The following is a 16,928-nucleotide window of genomic DNA, read 5'->3' as shown; positions in this document are numbered from 1 at the left end:
TTCAAATTTGTTAGTTCAAATAAGTGTGTAAATTATCACTGTTCATTTAATTTTTGTATTTGAACAAGAATTTGATATCTAGAGAAGCAAAGGCTGCATTACTTCAAATGCAAAATTAATGTTATACGACTTAAGCCGTGCTACTTAAAACAAAAGTAACAGTGTGCTGTTTTGATTTTTGTGCATTCACAAATGATTTAACAAACTGATGGATTCTTTAGTTTCCATTAAATAAAATAAATGTTTAGTATTCAGAAGCATTCATCTTCTGAATGTGATGGATAAGGCAGTTACTCAAAATTTAACACTGAAGAACAAATCAGAAGTCAGACATTTAACTCAGGGACTTCTGAGTACAGTTAAACTAGAAAGGGTTAACCTGTAAACCCAAAAGTTATTTGCATTAGGAGGTTCACAGCTGACAGTAGCAACTGTCTAGATCGTCTAGACAGCTGTTCAGATTGTGTGTGGCTGTTAAGAGTTCTGCCAGGAAGTTTTTCACCTTTTCAAGAACTGCTGGAGCAAGATAAATTTTCAATCAAACAAATGAATCTCCTTTAATAAAACACTGAATATAGATGTGTAGTCAAACTCACAGGTCAGACATATCACTTTTGGTTCTAGAGATTTATATATGCTACATAGTGCCCACCCCAACAGAGTTTTGAGTATATTATTTCTCTGCTTTGCAAAAGGAACCCTAGCCTGAAGAATGTTGAGCTTCAAGATCCCAAGAGATGGGATATGATATAAAATAAGATTAGCATAGCAGTTTACATAAATAATCTGAATACTGTGGCTGGGCTGACTGCAAATTAAGCAAATATTAACAAAAATTAGTGGTAGGAAATTACTTTTACCCAGCTTTAATAGCAGTTTAAAAAAAAATACAAAATAACCATGTGTTGCTCAGTTTTTTCCAATCAGCAGATCTATCATTGACCTTTTTGGTTTATATCCAGTTTATAACGAATGGAGTTTTATGCTAAACTTGGATGGAGAAATGCAAAGATATTGCTAGTTTTCAACTGTTCTGTTGAGCAGTGTTCCAGCAGCAGTGAAAGCCTATTGTTCAGCTGATATTTGTAGAGCGGCAATACCTTAGCTAAAAAGGTATCTGATAACACGGCTAACGCATTATGCTCAGAATTTCATCTGGCGAATAGATATGTCCAAGATATTAAATGAATACATGAATAATTTTTAAAATAAAAATAATTTAAGACACTTTATATGCAAAGTATGTCTTGATCACCTGATAGGGGAAAAAAATCAATAGTCCACCACCACCTTAGAAACTTGCTAGGGTAAAAATTGATGTTAACAGAATTAGTCTTACCTGGTACAACAGGAAGAATCCAACAATAATGTTTTAAAAGAGGAAGGAGTTGCTTCTCTGTGACCTGTATTATGAAAGTTGAAGAAGAATGAGACTTACTGTAAAGAAAAGCTCCATAACTCTGATGTCCAGGAGGGTTTCACGCCACAACTCTGTTGGCTTTAGCATCACATTTTGTGAGGATTCAAACATAGCTATATAATGTCTGCCCAGTTATCTGGTGTCAAGGTCAACAATAACATTCCTACTTGCCTTTAAAAAAAATCCTAGATACAACAGGATCCATTCAGAAAGAATGTAATGGAAACAATCTTTAAGCCTCTCCACATACACAGCATAATTCATGCATGAGGCCAAGGAATAAAAGGTATTAAGTATTGAAAAAAAGAATGCTCCAGGAATGTTAGATAACAGTTTGATCATAATTATGAGACATACCATAGTGATATGATCACTTTGATAACCAGGATATCTAATGTGACAGGGGGAGAGGGAAAAAAGCAACCGCAATTAACAGGTGTTAAAATTTATGCAAAATAGGAAGTCATTTTCTAAAAAATTTTCCTGGCAGCTTTTATAAAGGCCTTATGATTGCTAAAGATAGCTCTTTGAAACATATATCCTATTTTTCTAAATAGCCAAATATGCTTCACAGAATGAAAATATGTTCCCCCTGTATTACTCTAATTTTTTTATCATGCTAGGAAGAATAAAAGCATAAGGCACCACAAGTCATTGTTCTATTAAGCATATGTTCTTAAAAGAGAAACCAAGGAACATACACACATTGCATCTATGAATTCATTGCAGAGAACCATCTAATTGCTCAACATTAAATTACAAGCATGGAACTCTGCAAATGGTCTAGTGTTGGATGACCAAAGATGCGAGAAACCACTTAAGCATGTAAATCCACTGCACTCTGTGAGTCTATGACTATACTAAAGTATATAAATATTTAGAGAGCCATTGAGAATACACTACATGTAATACTATATGCGGTTAAAGGCATCATATATACTCCAGATTTCTCAAAATATGTAAAGTTCTAGACATCAGAGTTTATACTACACTAATAGATGTCAATAAGCTCTACCCATACTGACCACATTATTTAAAAGAGTAAGCAAGTGGGGATTTAAAAAAGACAAAAACCCCAAATATAAGTGGCATAAACAAAAGTGTGAGCATAAAGCAGGGTGCAGCATTTTTACTGCCACTTGTTTGGGGAGACATCATAGTACCACAGTGACTCCAACCATATGGCAGCAACCAAAATAGAACCCCACCACCATCATACACAGTTGAACCCTCCTATAGTGAAGTAATTTTTTCCATAGAGCAATTTCATTGTAAGTGGGAGGTTCACTATAACCAGAACTGCAATCGACACATAATGAACTGAAACAATTCAGGACTTTTATATTACTTCAATATAAAATGAATTTCATTACATACAAATTTACAAATGTATATGTGAACAATATGGACTCCGAGATACACAATAGATTATTTCATACAGAAATACAAGATAATGGAGTTTTTAAGTCTCATTTATATTTGAGAATATAAATAAAAGTTTAAGATATCTATAAAGTGACTTGATGAAAGTATTTCAGTTTTTTGGATGAAAATAATATATTAGTTTAAGTTATTATAGGAAGTAACCATCCTTCACCAAAACTTTATAGTTACTCTCAGGTGCATTTCAAAGCACTTAGTAGTAGTTGAAATTGTACAGTAAGTTATAAACGATTTTCTCCACCCATGGTAATCTGATGAAGAAAATACAGCAGGATAAATTATTCTTTACTAGTGAAAGTGCTCTTCTCCTTAATTCTGTACCGAATGAATATGAAAGATAGAAGTACCAGAAGAGGATTAGAGATTCAATTTATTCATTAGTAGGTTTAATTTACAAATGGGACCAGTTACATATGCACACCTAATTTGGAATGAAAGAAGGGCTGGTTTACTGTCACTATTTTAACAAGCCTCAGTATTTAGTAGTCATATCCTGTTATTTTTAGAACTGAATCTCATACTAATGGCCTGATGACATCTGACAATAGAAGATTTGTAGGTGAAATAATGTATATGTTCACTAAACAATCCAAAATGAGACTGCAGCTACATCAGAGAACCTAGAGCCCATTTTCCAGAACATGTCATTGCACTGGTGCTAGTAAATGTATATAACTGCTAGTGTAGATAGGGCTCAGGCATGCTTATCACACTGGCATAAAAACTTGCTTCAGGGACACTACAGTGAAATTCCTGGTCTATGCTATGGTTTACACTGTTATTAGCATTGGTCCAGAAGGGCTGAAAAATGGATACTAAATTTGATAGTGCACATGCAGCTTCTGATGCTACCCATGATAAATGCTGGTTTTGTAACCTATTGTTATCAAAAATGAATTTGAAGACTGTCAATGCTTTTAAAGCAATAGAAATATGACTAATTTGTGCAATACTTTTTCCAGGAGTTCAGACAGCAATATAGTTTAAAAATAAAAATGCCACTGCACCACTCTGTAATGTCACAGGAAAACTAAATTAATTTTTTTAAATTAATCTTTTTTCCCCCAGAGCAAATCATTAAAACAGCTCACTGGTGATACCACACAAATGCACATTAAAAACAACCAATAGGAAATTCAACTTTGTACTGAGATGATAAAATGTAAAATACAGAGATTCTTACAGAAGCTGAAAGTCTTTTAAAATAAAAAAAAAGATTACACTGGTCTATGATTTTTGAGAAGTCATCTGCTTCAGAGATAAAATGTGCTATTTCTTATGTATTTTGATGTGCTGAATTCAAATATGACAATTAAAACAACTGATTGGCTACTGTTTCTAAGATATTTAAGTTTTTACATTTTATGTCTATGTATATTGTGTAGATAGTAGAGTTTTAATCATAAATTGTAAACCTAGGTCTTTTCATGTGTTTATGGCTGCTTTACATGATAATATTTCACCTGTCCTGTTTATGTAACACTTTAAAAATCAGCAAAAGGGTTATACAAATAACATTTATTATGAAACAAAAAGGCAAAAAACTATTATGTACATAGTTTCGTCCTATTCAGTGTCTATTCGGTGCTTCTTGGCTTGTCTCTTGTATTCATTAAATGGAACATCTCTTGTCACTGTCCAGCAATAGTCTGCAAGCATTGATGGGCTCCATTTGCCCTGATAGCGTTTCTCCATTGTTGCAATGTCCTGGTGAAATCGCTCGCCATGCTCGTCGCTCACTGCTCCGCAGTTCGGTGGAAAAAAAATCTAGATGAGAGTGCAAAAAATGTCTCTTTAGTGACATGTTGCAACCAAGGCTTTTGTATGCCTTGAGGAGGTTTTCCACCAACAACCTGTAGTTGTCTGCCTTGTTGTTTCCGAGAAAATTTATTGCCACTAACTGGAAGGCTTTCCATGCCGTCTTTTCCTTGCCACGCAGTGCATGGTCAAATGCATCATCTCGAAGAAGTTCACGAATCTGAGGACCAACAAAGACACCTTCCTTTATCTTAGCTTCACTTAACCTTGGAAATTTTCCACGGAGGTACTTGAAAGCTGCTTGTGTTTTGTCAATGGCCTTGACAAAGTTCTTCATCAGACCCAGCTTGATGTGTAAGGGTGGTAACAAAATCTTCCTTGATTCAACAAGTGGTGGATGCCGAACACTTTTCCTCCCAGGCTCCAATGACTGTCGGAGTGGCCAATCTTTCTTGATGTAGTGGGAATCTCTTGCACGACTATCCCATTCGCAGAGAAAACAGCAGTACTTTGTGTATCCAGTCTGCAGACCAAGCAAGAGAGCAACAACCTTCAAATCGCCACAAAGCTGCCACTGATGTTGTTTATGCACCTCAAAAGTTGTTTCATGTTGTCATAGGTTTCCTTCATATGGACTGCATGACCAACTGGAATTCATGGCAAAACATGCTTTAAAACTCGTCTTCGATGAATCAATGAACAGTCTCCACTCATCTGGATCGTGAACGATGTTGAGGGCTGCCATCACACCATCGAGGTTGTTGCAGGCTACAAGATCACCTTCCATGAAGAAGAATGGGACAAGATCCTTTTGACGGTCACGGAACATGGAAACCCTAACATCACCTGCCAGGAGATTCCACTGCTGTAGTCTGGAGCCTAACAGCTCTGCCTTACTCTTGGGTAGTTCCAAATCCCTGACAAGGTCATTCAGTTCACCTTGTGTTATGAGGTGTGGTTCAGAGGAGGAGGATGGGAGAAAAATGTGGGTCCTGTGACACTGATGGTTCAGGACCAGAAGTTTCATCCTCTTCCTCGTCTGACTCAAGTGAGAATGATTCTGGTGCATCAGGAACCGGCAGTCCTTTTCTGTGGGGTACTGGGGATATAGCTGATGGAATGTTTGGATAATGCACAGTCCACTTTTTCTTCTTTGACACACCTTTCCCAACTGGAGGCACCATGCAGAAGTAACAATTGCTGGTATGATCTGTTGGCTCTCTCCAAATCATTGGCACTGCAAAAGGTACTGTCCAAAACCAGTCACAGATTTATTCATAGATCCAGTCAAAGATGTATTTTAGTAATTTCTGGTTTAAATTGAGATCCCTTCCCTTTATAACTCACTTATCCTCCGCCATTCCCAAGTCAAGGGTCGTATATACTGACCCAATAGCATATCTTGAAAACTAGAGCCAATCAACAATTTTAAGCATCATTTTCGTTCTCAGTGACCCAGAATTAGTAAAGTTTGACTACATTTATTTCAGAAGCATTTTGGCTGTAGAGCAGTGTTATTCAATGAACAGTCTCAAATTGTGCTGAGAAGTATAATAATGTAGAAATGTCATTCATGCCATGACATACAGTAAGGCAAATGTATTCACTGGTGCTTTTGCTGGAAGAGAACAATTGCAGATCATACTGAAGTATTGTTTTGGAAGGGTTCATTTAGCTTACATTCAAGTATCAGAGGGGTAGCCGTGTTAGTCTGAATCTGTAAAAAGCAACAGAGGGTCCTGTGGCACCTTTGAGACTAACAGAAGTACTGGGAGCATAAGCTTTCGTGGGTAAGAACCTCACTTCTTCAGATGCAAGAGAAGCTTAGCTTACATTGGTTCCCCTCATCCCAATTTATGTATGCACCCACCAACTTCACGATGGGCTTAGTTTTACAGATTATAGAAATAAAACCATGTTTTCAAACATGGGCAATCACTGGGAAATTAAAATGATTTTCAAATTATATATGCTCTAAGTATTACTTACAATTACGCACATTTTTATTGACATACTAATTCATATTAATGAATATCTGCACAACATACAATAGGTGGCGTTAACCTCCAGATCTACACATAGGTCAGCCTTCTCTGCAGCATAGCCAACTTCCATGACTCCCCTGTGAAAGGCACTCTGTGGGTCCAGAGCCCATGAGTAGTGAATGGACAGGATATGCACTGCTGCCCCTCTGACCCTCAAGAGGTGGGGCTATATTATCTTTTCCACAAAACCTCTCCATGGGTCTGAGGGCAGCCATTGGGTATTAGAGCAAGTGTTGTAGCTCAGGGCCTTCTGCAGATCCACCAGGTTTGGTGGTTGGCCCCCACAGCCTGTTCCAGGTGAAAGCAAACCCTGCCTCTTCCCAACAGAACAATAGGAGAGTAGTTCATAATCAATGCTTTGATTTCCTCTGACAGACTTCTCCCACTGGTGTTTCTGCTGCAGAGGATGATCTGGCGCATTATGAGATATTTGCTTCAAAGGTCGTTTTAATCAAGCTTTAGGACTTGTTTGGAGAAAAAGTATTTCAAGTACAATAGAAGTACTCCTATACATATGTTTTACAAATAATTAAAAACTTTAAATAAAATATAACAGCTGGAAGTCTGCAGTACAACGTTGTATTGCCAGTATACTGATTATATTTAGAGTTTAAAGACTGTTGTTTCTGGTTTGCATCTATGCCAAGTACATAGTGAGTTGTTCTCAGATCCTGGCTAACACTGATACACAGATGGACTGGAATTGGTCCCTATGGGAAAGGGACTCTCAGTCTATAAGGGATCTTACAAACCCTCATAAGTCCCTACAGGATAAGCCTTTCATGTCTGACTTTTTTGGGGAGGTGAGGTTTGGGTAATAAAATGAGGAAAGCCCATGCTTGAATGCTTAGCATCTTCTGCTTAAAAAAAAAAAAAAAAAAAAAAAACAGCCTACACTTCTAAATACTAAACTTTTGTCCAGGGCAGCATAATTAACAGTTAAGAGGAAGGCTAAATTACCTTGCAGTTGGGGCACTGGACTAAGACTCAGAATACCCTAGGTTCTGTTCCCAGTTTTGCCAGACTTCTTGTGTGCCAGTCACTTACAGCCTAGTTTTCAGAGATGCCAAAACTGGAGTTGTGTGCACTCAGCACCTTGAAAAGTCAGGCCTTTAATCTCTCAGTCTCACTTCCTCTTTTTTTAAATGGGGATAAAACTACTTCCTTAGAGGCACTGCAAAATCTATTAAGGTTTGCAAGTTGCTCAGATACTACACTACAAATCAGAACTACTAACTGTGATATGTAACCTATCATTTCAAATCAGCTTCTGTACCAGATGACTAGAGGATAGCTACTGCAACGCCAATTTCTTAAAAAGGCTCCAGAGGTGATCCTGGCAATTACAGGCAAGTAAGCCTAACTTCAGTACCAGGCAAATTGGTTCAAACTGTAGTAAAGAACAGAATTATCAGACACATTGATGAACATGATTTGTTGGCAAAGAGTGAACATGGTTTTTGTAAAGGGAAACCATGCCTCACAAATCTACTAGAATTCTCTGAGGGGGTCAAAAGCATGTGGACAAGAGGGATCCAGTGGATATACTGTACTAGATTTTCAGAAAGCCTTTGACAAGGTCCCTTACCAAAGGCTCTCAAGCAAAGTAAGCTATCATGAGATAAGAGGGAAGGTCCTCATGGATCAGTAACTGGGGTAGGAATAAATGGTCAGTTTTCGGAATGGAGAGAGGTAAATAGTGGCAACCTCCAGAGATCTGTACTGGGACTAGTACTGTTCAATATAAATGTTCTGGAAAAAGGGGTTAACAGTGAGGTGGCAAAATTTGCAGATGATACAAAACTACTCAAGATAGTTAAGTCCAAAGCACACTGTGAAGAGTTACAAAGGGATCTCACTAAACTGGGTGACTGAGCAACAAAATGGCAGATGCCCATTGGAAAACAAAATCACAACTTTACATATAAAACAATCGGATCTAAATTAGCTGTTACCATTCAAGAAAGATCTTGCAGTCATTGTGGAGAGTTCTCTGAAAACATCCACTCAATCTGCAGAGGCAATCAAAAAAAGCTAACAGAATGTTGGGAATCATTAGGAAAGGGATAGGTAAGACAGGAGAAAATATCATATTGCCTCTATATAAATCCATGGTATGCCCATATCTTGAATACTGCGTGCAGATGTGGTCGCCACATTTCAAAAAAGATATATTGGAATTGGAAAAGGTTCAGAAAAGGGGAACAAAAATAATTAGGGGTATGGAACAGCTTCCATATGACAAGCAATTAATAAGACTGGAACTTTTCATCCTGGAAAAGAGACGACTAAGGGGAGGGAAGATATGATAGAGGTTTATAGAATCATGACTGGTGTGGAGAAAGTAAATAAGGAAGTGTTACTTACTCCTTCTCATTACACAAGAACTAAGGGTCACCAAATGAAATTAATTGGCAGCAGGTTTAAAACTAACAAAAGGAAATATTTCTTCACACAATGCAGTCAACCTGTGGAACTCTTTGCCAGAGGATGTTGTGAAGGCCAAGACTATAACAAGGTTAAAAAAAGAATTAGATAAATCCATGGAGGACAGGTCCATCAATGGCTATTAGTCACGATGGGCAGGGATGCAAAACCATACACTGAAGTGACCCTAGCTTCTGTTTGCAAGAAGCTGGGGATGGATCACTTGATGGTTATCTCTTCTGTTCATTCCCTCTGAAGCACCTGCCATTGGCCACAGTCAGAAGACAGGATACTAGGCTAGATGGACCATTGGTCTGACCCAGTATGGCCATTCTTATGTCTTAGGTCTTATATAGTTTGCAACAAAATGTCTAGAAAAACCCAAGTGATGAAGCACTAATTATGGTTGAGTTCAGTTTCAATATGGTGTTTAAGTTTTGTTTAGTTAACTTTAAAATTCATGAAATCCAAACCCTCTTTCTCACACTCTGCTCAGTATCTCTTAAGACATTATTAATAGGATTAACACTTAAGTTGAACACAGGACCACAGACCACATGCCTTACTCAAAAGTACTTAGCCCCTCAAAAAGCAGTTCTTGTCTTGCCCACATACAATTGCTATATTCACATATGGCCTCTTCTCTTCCTCTGGTAGTCAGGGACTCTTATGGTGGTTTCTTCTGGACAATGTTCTCTAGAGCATTCCATTTGGTTCTCTGACTGCTCTAGTGATAGATGTTTCCAACTTGGGTTAAGTTGTTTGGGTGCTAAAGCCTCCTTTAAAGGTCTTACCGTGGCTCAAGAAATAAAAACCACTGAATAGATTCAAGGAGAATTCCCCTCCCTTGTGTATTTAAGGCAATAGGCATGCTGAACCATTAAAATCATAAGGCAGATTCTCAGCTGGTGTAAACTGACATAGCTCCATTGAAGGCAACTATGACAATCTGCATCAGCTAAATAGGTGCACCATTATGCTACTAAAAAGCAGCAGATGTCTTAACCCAGATCCCACCTCAACATTCACTATGGAAGAGACCCAAGCCCTCCAGAGGTGCAGACCTTTAACTTAAAACAAAACAAAAAAACTAGCACTAAAGCAATCATTACCATAAAACTACTACCTAAACTATTGTTGAAACTTTAAACTAAACCTATTAACCAAAACTTATAAAAATCTATACCTTAATGAGTCTGATAGCTTTCTTTGATAGGATAACGAGCCTTGTGGATAAGGGTGAAGCGGTGGATGTGGTATACCTAGACTTTAGTAAGGCATTTGATACGGTCTCGCATGATATTCTTATCGATAAACTAGGCAAATACAATTTAGATGGGGCTACTATAAGGTGGGTGCATAACTGGCTGGATAACCGTACTCAGAGAGTTGTTATTAATGGTTCCCAATCCTGCTGGAAAGGCGTAACGAGTGGGGTACCGCAGGGGTCTGTTTTGGGACCGGCTCTGTTCAATATCTTCATCAACGACTTAGATATTGGCATAGAAAGTACGCTTATTAAGTTTGCGGATGATACCAAACTGGGAGGGATTGCAACTACTTTGGAGGACAGGGTCATAATTCAAAATGATCTGGACAAATTGGAGAAATGGTCTGAGTTAAACAGGATGAAGTTTAACAAAGACAAATGCAAAGTGCTCCACTTAGGAAGGAAAAATCAATTTCACACATACAGAATGGGAAAAGACTGTCTAGGTAGGAGTACGGCAGAAAGGGATCTAGGGGTTATAGTGGACCACAAGCTAAATATGAGTCAACAGTGTGATGCTGTTGCAAAAAAAGCAAACATGATTCTGGGATGTATTAACAGGTGTGTTGTGAGCAAGACACGAGAAGTCATTCTTCCGCTCTACTCTGCTCTGGTTAGACCTCAGCTGGAGTATTGTGTCCAGTTCTGGGCGCCGCATTTTAAAAAAGATGTGGAGAAATTGGAAAGGGTCCAAAGAAGAGCAACAAGAATGATTAAAGGTCTTGAGAACATGACCTATGAAGGAAGGCTGAAAGAATTGGGTTTGTTTAGTTTGGAAAAGAGAAGACTGAGAGGGGACATGATAGCAGTTTACAGGTATCTAAAAGGGTGTCATAAGGAGGAGGGAGAGAACTTGTTCACCTTAGCCTCTAAGGATAGAACCAGAAACAATGGGTTTAAACTGCAGCAAGGGAGGTCTAGGTTGGACATTAGGAAAACGTTCCTAACTGTCAGGGTGGTTAAACACTGGAACAAATTGCCTAGGGAGGTTGTGGAATCTCCGTCTCTGGAGATATTTAAGAGTAGGTTAGATAAATGTCTATCAGGGATGGTCTAGACAGTATTTGGTCCTGCCATGCGGGCAGGGGACTGGACTCGATGACCTCTCGAGGTCCCTTCCAGTCCTATAATCTATGAATCTATGAAGTTCCATGGCTGAATTTGCTAACAAAGAAATTAATACAATTTTGGGGGGAGACAGGATGACAAAAATCTTACGCTCTCTGTTCAAAAATTTTGGATCTGTGGAAAGTCACAAAGTCAGGCCCCTAATGATTTTACTGTTGTCAGTGGTTTCATAACTTGCAACTAAAAGCATGTGACTTACTGTAGAGAAATCAGGAAGATCTGCAGAGGCAATTTCATGAGAGAGATGGGTTACGAGGGAACCATGAAGAACAGCTTAGTTGCATATGTCAAGGTACACATGGGCCAATGGTATATAGCTCTGAAATGGGATGTTTTAGATACAATATGTGGCTCCCAGAGTGGGAATCAGCAGAGGCAAATTTATGAAAAATATGGATATACAGCACAATACTAGTCCTGAGTTATCCAGTCTCCCCAAAGGTCAATTTAAAAATAAAGGAAAAAAAAAAAGTGATCAGAACTAGCTTGATCCAAGTAAACAAAACAATGCTGTATCAGTACCAAAAAAAGCAATGCTACAGAAGCCAACATACCACTGCAGACTGCCATACATTCTTAGCGCAAAATAGGAATTCTATGTTATCATAATTTACAATTAGCACTGCCAAGAAATGTCTCAAGCATTCATAAACACCAGGTGAACTACTGCGTATACAGTATTCATGGAGGTTATGGATAAAAATAACAATTGATAGATTGTCTACATGTTATAAAGTGAGATGAAAGAAGCAGCATCTCTCAAACCAGCTCTTGCCATCTCTAGTACTACAGTTTAAATATGATGCTGTCATGTGCCATCTGTGACATACAGATGCTTAATGTGAGAAACTGCATTTAGCTAAGCAAAATAGTGCGCATCCTATTACAGTATGAACACTCTTGGCAGTGACTAAAAGTAACTTGTCTTAATACAATTCTTAAGAGATTACACTAAATTATATGACTCTTGAAGATTAAAATTCTCTTTGATTAGTACTGAGTTCATCACATTTTTGCCACTTCTTTTAAAGATACAATAATCATTTAACTAGAGAGAACAGATATCTACTGCAAATTAACTTCACTCTGTCATTGACAAACACAAGAATAACCAACCGTGTATTTTGCCGAGGGAAGTACAAAACATTATGGCAAAATCCACACACAACTGATGATTGTACAAGTCCATTTCTGAGGTTTGCTAACTGTCTGAGAACGAAGAGAACATCTGCTACAAAAATGTTGATGTATTAAAAGTGCACTCACATTCAGGTCTAACAACTGGGAACCAAATGTCCAAGACCTATGGCCAACTGTCACATTTTTTTAAATTAAAGATTAAGAAATTACACTGGTGGAATTATTTAATGTTTTCTTAATTACATTTAATTCATTCTGATACTAAATATGCTTTTCATATAAAAATTTAATGCCCAGCAGAGGAGGGGGAAAAAAAGACAATTCTCTCTTCCCTTTGATTATAAAAATACAGTTTACTAGCTACTGTATCTTGAAAGTATCCAAGTGACTGAAAATATTGCTAGTACTAATGCAGTGATAAGGCTTGATTATCTGTTTCAATTAACACCTATTTACTGGCACAGAACAAGCCATTTTCTGATTACATACAGCTAAAAATGTAAGCTAGGTCACTAATTTAATTCTCCAATTTTCTTTGCATCAGTGTAGTTGCACCAATGTAACTGCATCATTTCAAACCCAGTGTAGATGCACAGCACTCATGTAAATTATGACTTGCACTGGTACAGCATACCCCAGTTTCCAACTGTGGTATTCATCTCCACTAGGGTCTTGTACTAAGGTAACGCTACACCAGTGGGAAAACCTTCAACACAAGACAGCATAGAGGTGTACCTCTTCTGTGGACACTGTCAAATTACAACAGGTGATCCCAAAAGATATCCAATATTCTGCAAATCCCAAATTTTCCTTACACAACCTCAGCCCATTCAGCAGTTGGCCTCCAAAATCAGTCTTCAAAGCCCTTGGACCAACCTCATCTCTGGATTAACTTCGCTGACTTTAGCTGAGTTACACCAGGGCTGAATATGGCCCATTAATCTAGCCTGAATTCAGTGGTTTTCAACAGAACTGCAAATGGGTGTTTTCTTTTAAATCATGGTACTTCCCCTATAACTTTAGAATTCATAATATGAACTCAGCCTTCCAGACAAGACTTTAAGAATGTCCACTTTCAAGCATGGAAATCTCACTTTTACTTTCTATTGTATGATAGGTACAAACTTCCCAGAAATCAGGGCAAAAACAACCCCGACAACATGTTTTGATCACCCACAACCAACAATATTTCTGGGAGTGAAATAAAGTCCTTACAGAGGATTCAGGTATAACATCTGAGTTTTTTTGTAGTGTGTGTCATTCGATGCAAATGGATTTGAAAGGATTTAAAACAGCTTTGTGAGTCAGGGATAAAAGTCACCCCTGGCAGTGAAGCTTTGTCATTTAACTCTTTGTTGGATAAATGCAAAATGCAGTTTACCATATCTACACTGATTTTCTTCTAGTGTGTGTGTGTGAGATATATATATATATATATATAGGCATCTCTATTCCTCTCTTCTCTCATTCCTTCCCCCTCCTTCCATGCCTCTTCCCTGCATTATAGTCCCTCTTCTTCTTTACTCTCTTCCCACTTCTTTGGGATCCCAAGATCAGCAACCTGTCACACACAGGAATGAGGGACTAAGGCAACCTGTAGGTTGTCAGGAGGAAGGGGTAGTGTACCAGGTGCAGTCTGTTCTCCCTGCCTTCTGGCAAATGCTTTTCTTGGTGGGATCCTAAAACGCTTTTCTACTGCTCATGGAAAAAGTAGTACAGAACTTCTCTTCTAGCTCCCAAAGAAGCCAGAGAGGGGGTAATTCTTGGAGGGTGTTAATTCTACATCACCCTCCCCTTTTCTTGGTGGAGAGAAGGAGGTGATAGATCCACAGTGAGAAGCTTTATAAGAAAAACAAGAGCTCTGATCTATCCCTCCTGGTTCTGCCTAGTCTCATATTAAAGCAATAGATGAAAGTTCCCACTCTGCACCATCCCGACATCTGCTAGACAGTCCAGCAGCCCATAACTAGCTGCTGCTTCTATGAGCTAATTTTAACCTTGTGACAAACACTCACAACTTTAAAGAGAAAACAGCAGTAACAACTTGAATATATAGTAAATATAAGCAAGTATGGGAGTGACCAATAGAGTACATAGCAAGGTCTAAATTACCCCCACTTGAAAAAAAAATTCTCTAAATGTTACATTTTTCAAAGGCTCCAATTATCAAGTACAGGTGAAGTTAATTAGCTGAAGCAAAGGTTCAAACATTAAAAGGATATAATTTGGAGGAAGAAAGTTCCAGCTTAAGACCTGATTGGCTAGTGCAAGATAACGCTGAAACACTGAAGACATCTGAGCATTGAGGTTTTCACGTCTGCTGAATTCCTGTAGTACCTCTACTGTTAGCATGAAGATCTGCCGAAGGTCATCCTCCTAGTGTTAGGAAGAATACATACTATTAATGGAGTCTCCCATTCATGAAGTAAGAAGTTCTTGATCAGGCAAATAGTAAGAAATAATAAAATTAAATTTTATTTACAAAATCTGGGATTCTTGCATTAACTTGGAACATTTCTAACATTTTTACAGAAACAAGGCCTTTACCTACACAATGTAACACTTAAAAAAAAAAAGCTTAAATCTTATTAATTATAAATATTAGTCATTAAGAGAAAAAACTGGTAATACATTTTTCTAACAACTGGTAGAGGAGGAGGGATTTGGTCTTTGGCATGGAAGAAGTTGATAAGCTGTTCCACAACAGTCACAGAACTTAAAGCTATGCCTTCACAAAAACGTTTATCCATAGCCAAACAATACATCTGAGACAACCAGACCGCACCATCTGCAATAATATTTTTAAATGCATGGCTTTCCTTGGCTTTTAACCAAAGCTATATTTAAGACTATCATCGTTCCAAAGAGTATTAGTTTTATTTGCTATTGGTAGACAGGGAGTTAAGATTCCTACTGTGTATAGATTCATAGATCTACATTCATAAAATGGACAAAAAATGCATTACACTTTCTGAAACAAATATTCCTAAAATTACTAAAATGTTCACTAAACAAGGAATTAATACATACTTTGTATGTATTTAGTATTAATTTATAATATATAGGAGTCTTTTGCACATACCAAAATTGTTAATGCATTTGTTGGTGCATGAAAGTTTTCCTTTATTAACATTTCTATTTATCAGAAATATAGTTAGCATACGTTAGTTTTTTTTTTTTTTTTTTACCTGAAATATTCGTTTGCAGTTACCATGGAACTCCATGCTTAGTCCAATGTTGCTGGTTTTACTTGAACTTGAGAACTCGCTCAACAAAGCCGTTAAAATGGAACAGGCCAAAGTTTGCTATATAAGAAATAATATAAATTAAAAGTTGTTCAATAAGGTAATACTGCTTAAGATGCAGTTTAAGTTATCTTATTAGAATATTTCTATGGACTTCAGTTACTTCAGCCATCTTATGACACAAACTAGAGCAGTAGCTCAAGCTTTCCTCAGATTCTGGAGCGCTTAAAGTAAAGCTCCTTGGATGCGCCATCTCTCCCTGTACAAATTCCACACCTTCTCCGAGGGAACTTTAGTACTTGGGTAACATGAAAAGTAATATTAGAGTATTAACACAGGATGAAAACAAATTTGCTTTCAGACAATCATGTTTCTGCTTGGTTAGCTCAACCCATTTTCCATATATGCTGTTTAGTTCCTTCCCTGTGCTTAAGGCTTTACGTTCATTAGGGGTATGTCTACCCTATGGTGCCTATGCTGGCTTAGCTATGACAGCACAGCCCTAGTGTAGACTCAGCCTACACATACAGGAGTTTGTTGGTTTAACACCACCACCTCCCTGAATGACGTTAGTTATGTCGACAAAAGCCCTCTTCCATCAACATAGGCCCATCTACGTTGAGGTTTCTGTTGGCATGGGGTGTTTTGCTTTTTATTTCCAAGCTATGCCAACATAGCTTTTAAGTACGTACTAAGCCTACCACTAGCAAAGGTTCAGCTTCCTGTTGCCTCTATTTGTCTAATTTATCCAGGTCACTTTGCAGTTTGCTTTGACCCTCCTTTGTGTTTGTTACTTTCCCATGTTGGTGTCTGTTGGTGTAAATTAAATTTATACCAAGAGACAGAGAATGAGATATAGCTAGTCAAAAAAGCACCTCCAAAGTCCAAACTCCCTCCCTCATCTCTAAAAAAAGTCCAGAACTGGGACAGAATTAGCAGAAAGTATCACTGCTTGAAGATTGACAGATGATTCCCTACTGACAGAAGTAGATATTCAAGCCACAATAAAGTACCTTGCCAACTACAGTTCATGAAACACAGAAAGCTTGTAG

General features: G+C 37.8%; 1 protein-coding gene across 2 annotated transcripts in view; it reads right to left on the bottom strand.

Annotated features, from left to right (window-relative positions):
- Nucleotides 1–16,928, bottom strand: part of XPO4 (exportin 4) — a 164,540-nt gene that overhangs the window by 65,533 nt on the left and 82,079 nt on the right. For both annotated transcript variants that reach the window (XM_005304383.4, XM_042842900.2), the window contains 3 exons: nucleotides 15,820–15,936; nucleotides 14,854–15,007; nucleotides 1,439–1,551 (listed from right to left, as the gene is read on the bottom strand). In XM_005304383.4, the coding sequence (XP_005304440.1) occupies nucleotides 1,439–1,551; nucleotides 14,854–15,007; nucleotides 15,820–15,936 (384 nt within the window). The remainder of the gene's footprint in view (nucleotides 1–1,438; nucleotides 1,552–14,853; nucleotides 15,008–15,819; nucleotides 15,937–16,928) is intronic.

The sequence above is a fragment of the Chrysemys picta genome, chromosome 1 (genome assembly GCF_011386835.1).
Source record: "Chrysemys picta bellii isolate R12L10 chromosome 1, ASM1138683v2, whole genome shotgun sequence".
Taxonomy (NCBI): Eukaryota; Metazoa; Chordata; order Testudines; family Emydidae; genus Chrysemys; species Chrysemys picta.
This window is presented reverse-complemented; position numbering and strand designations above follow the sequence as displayed.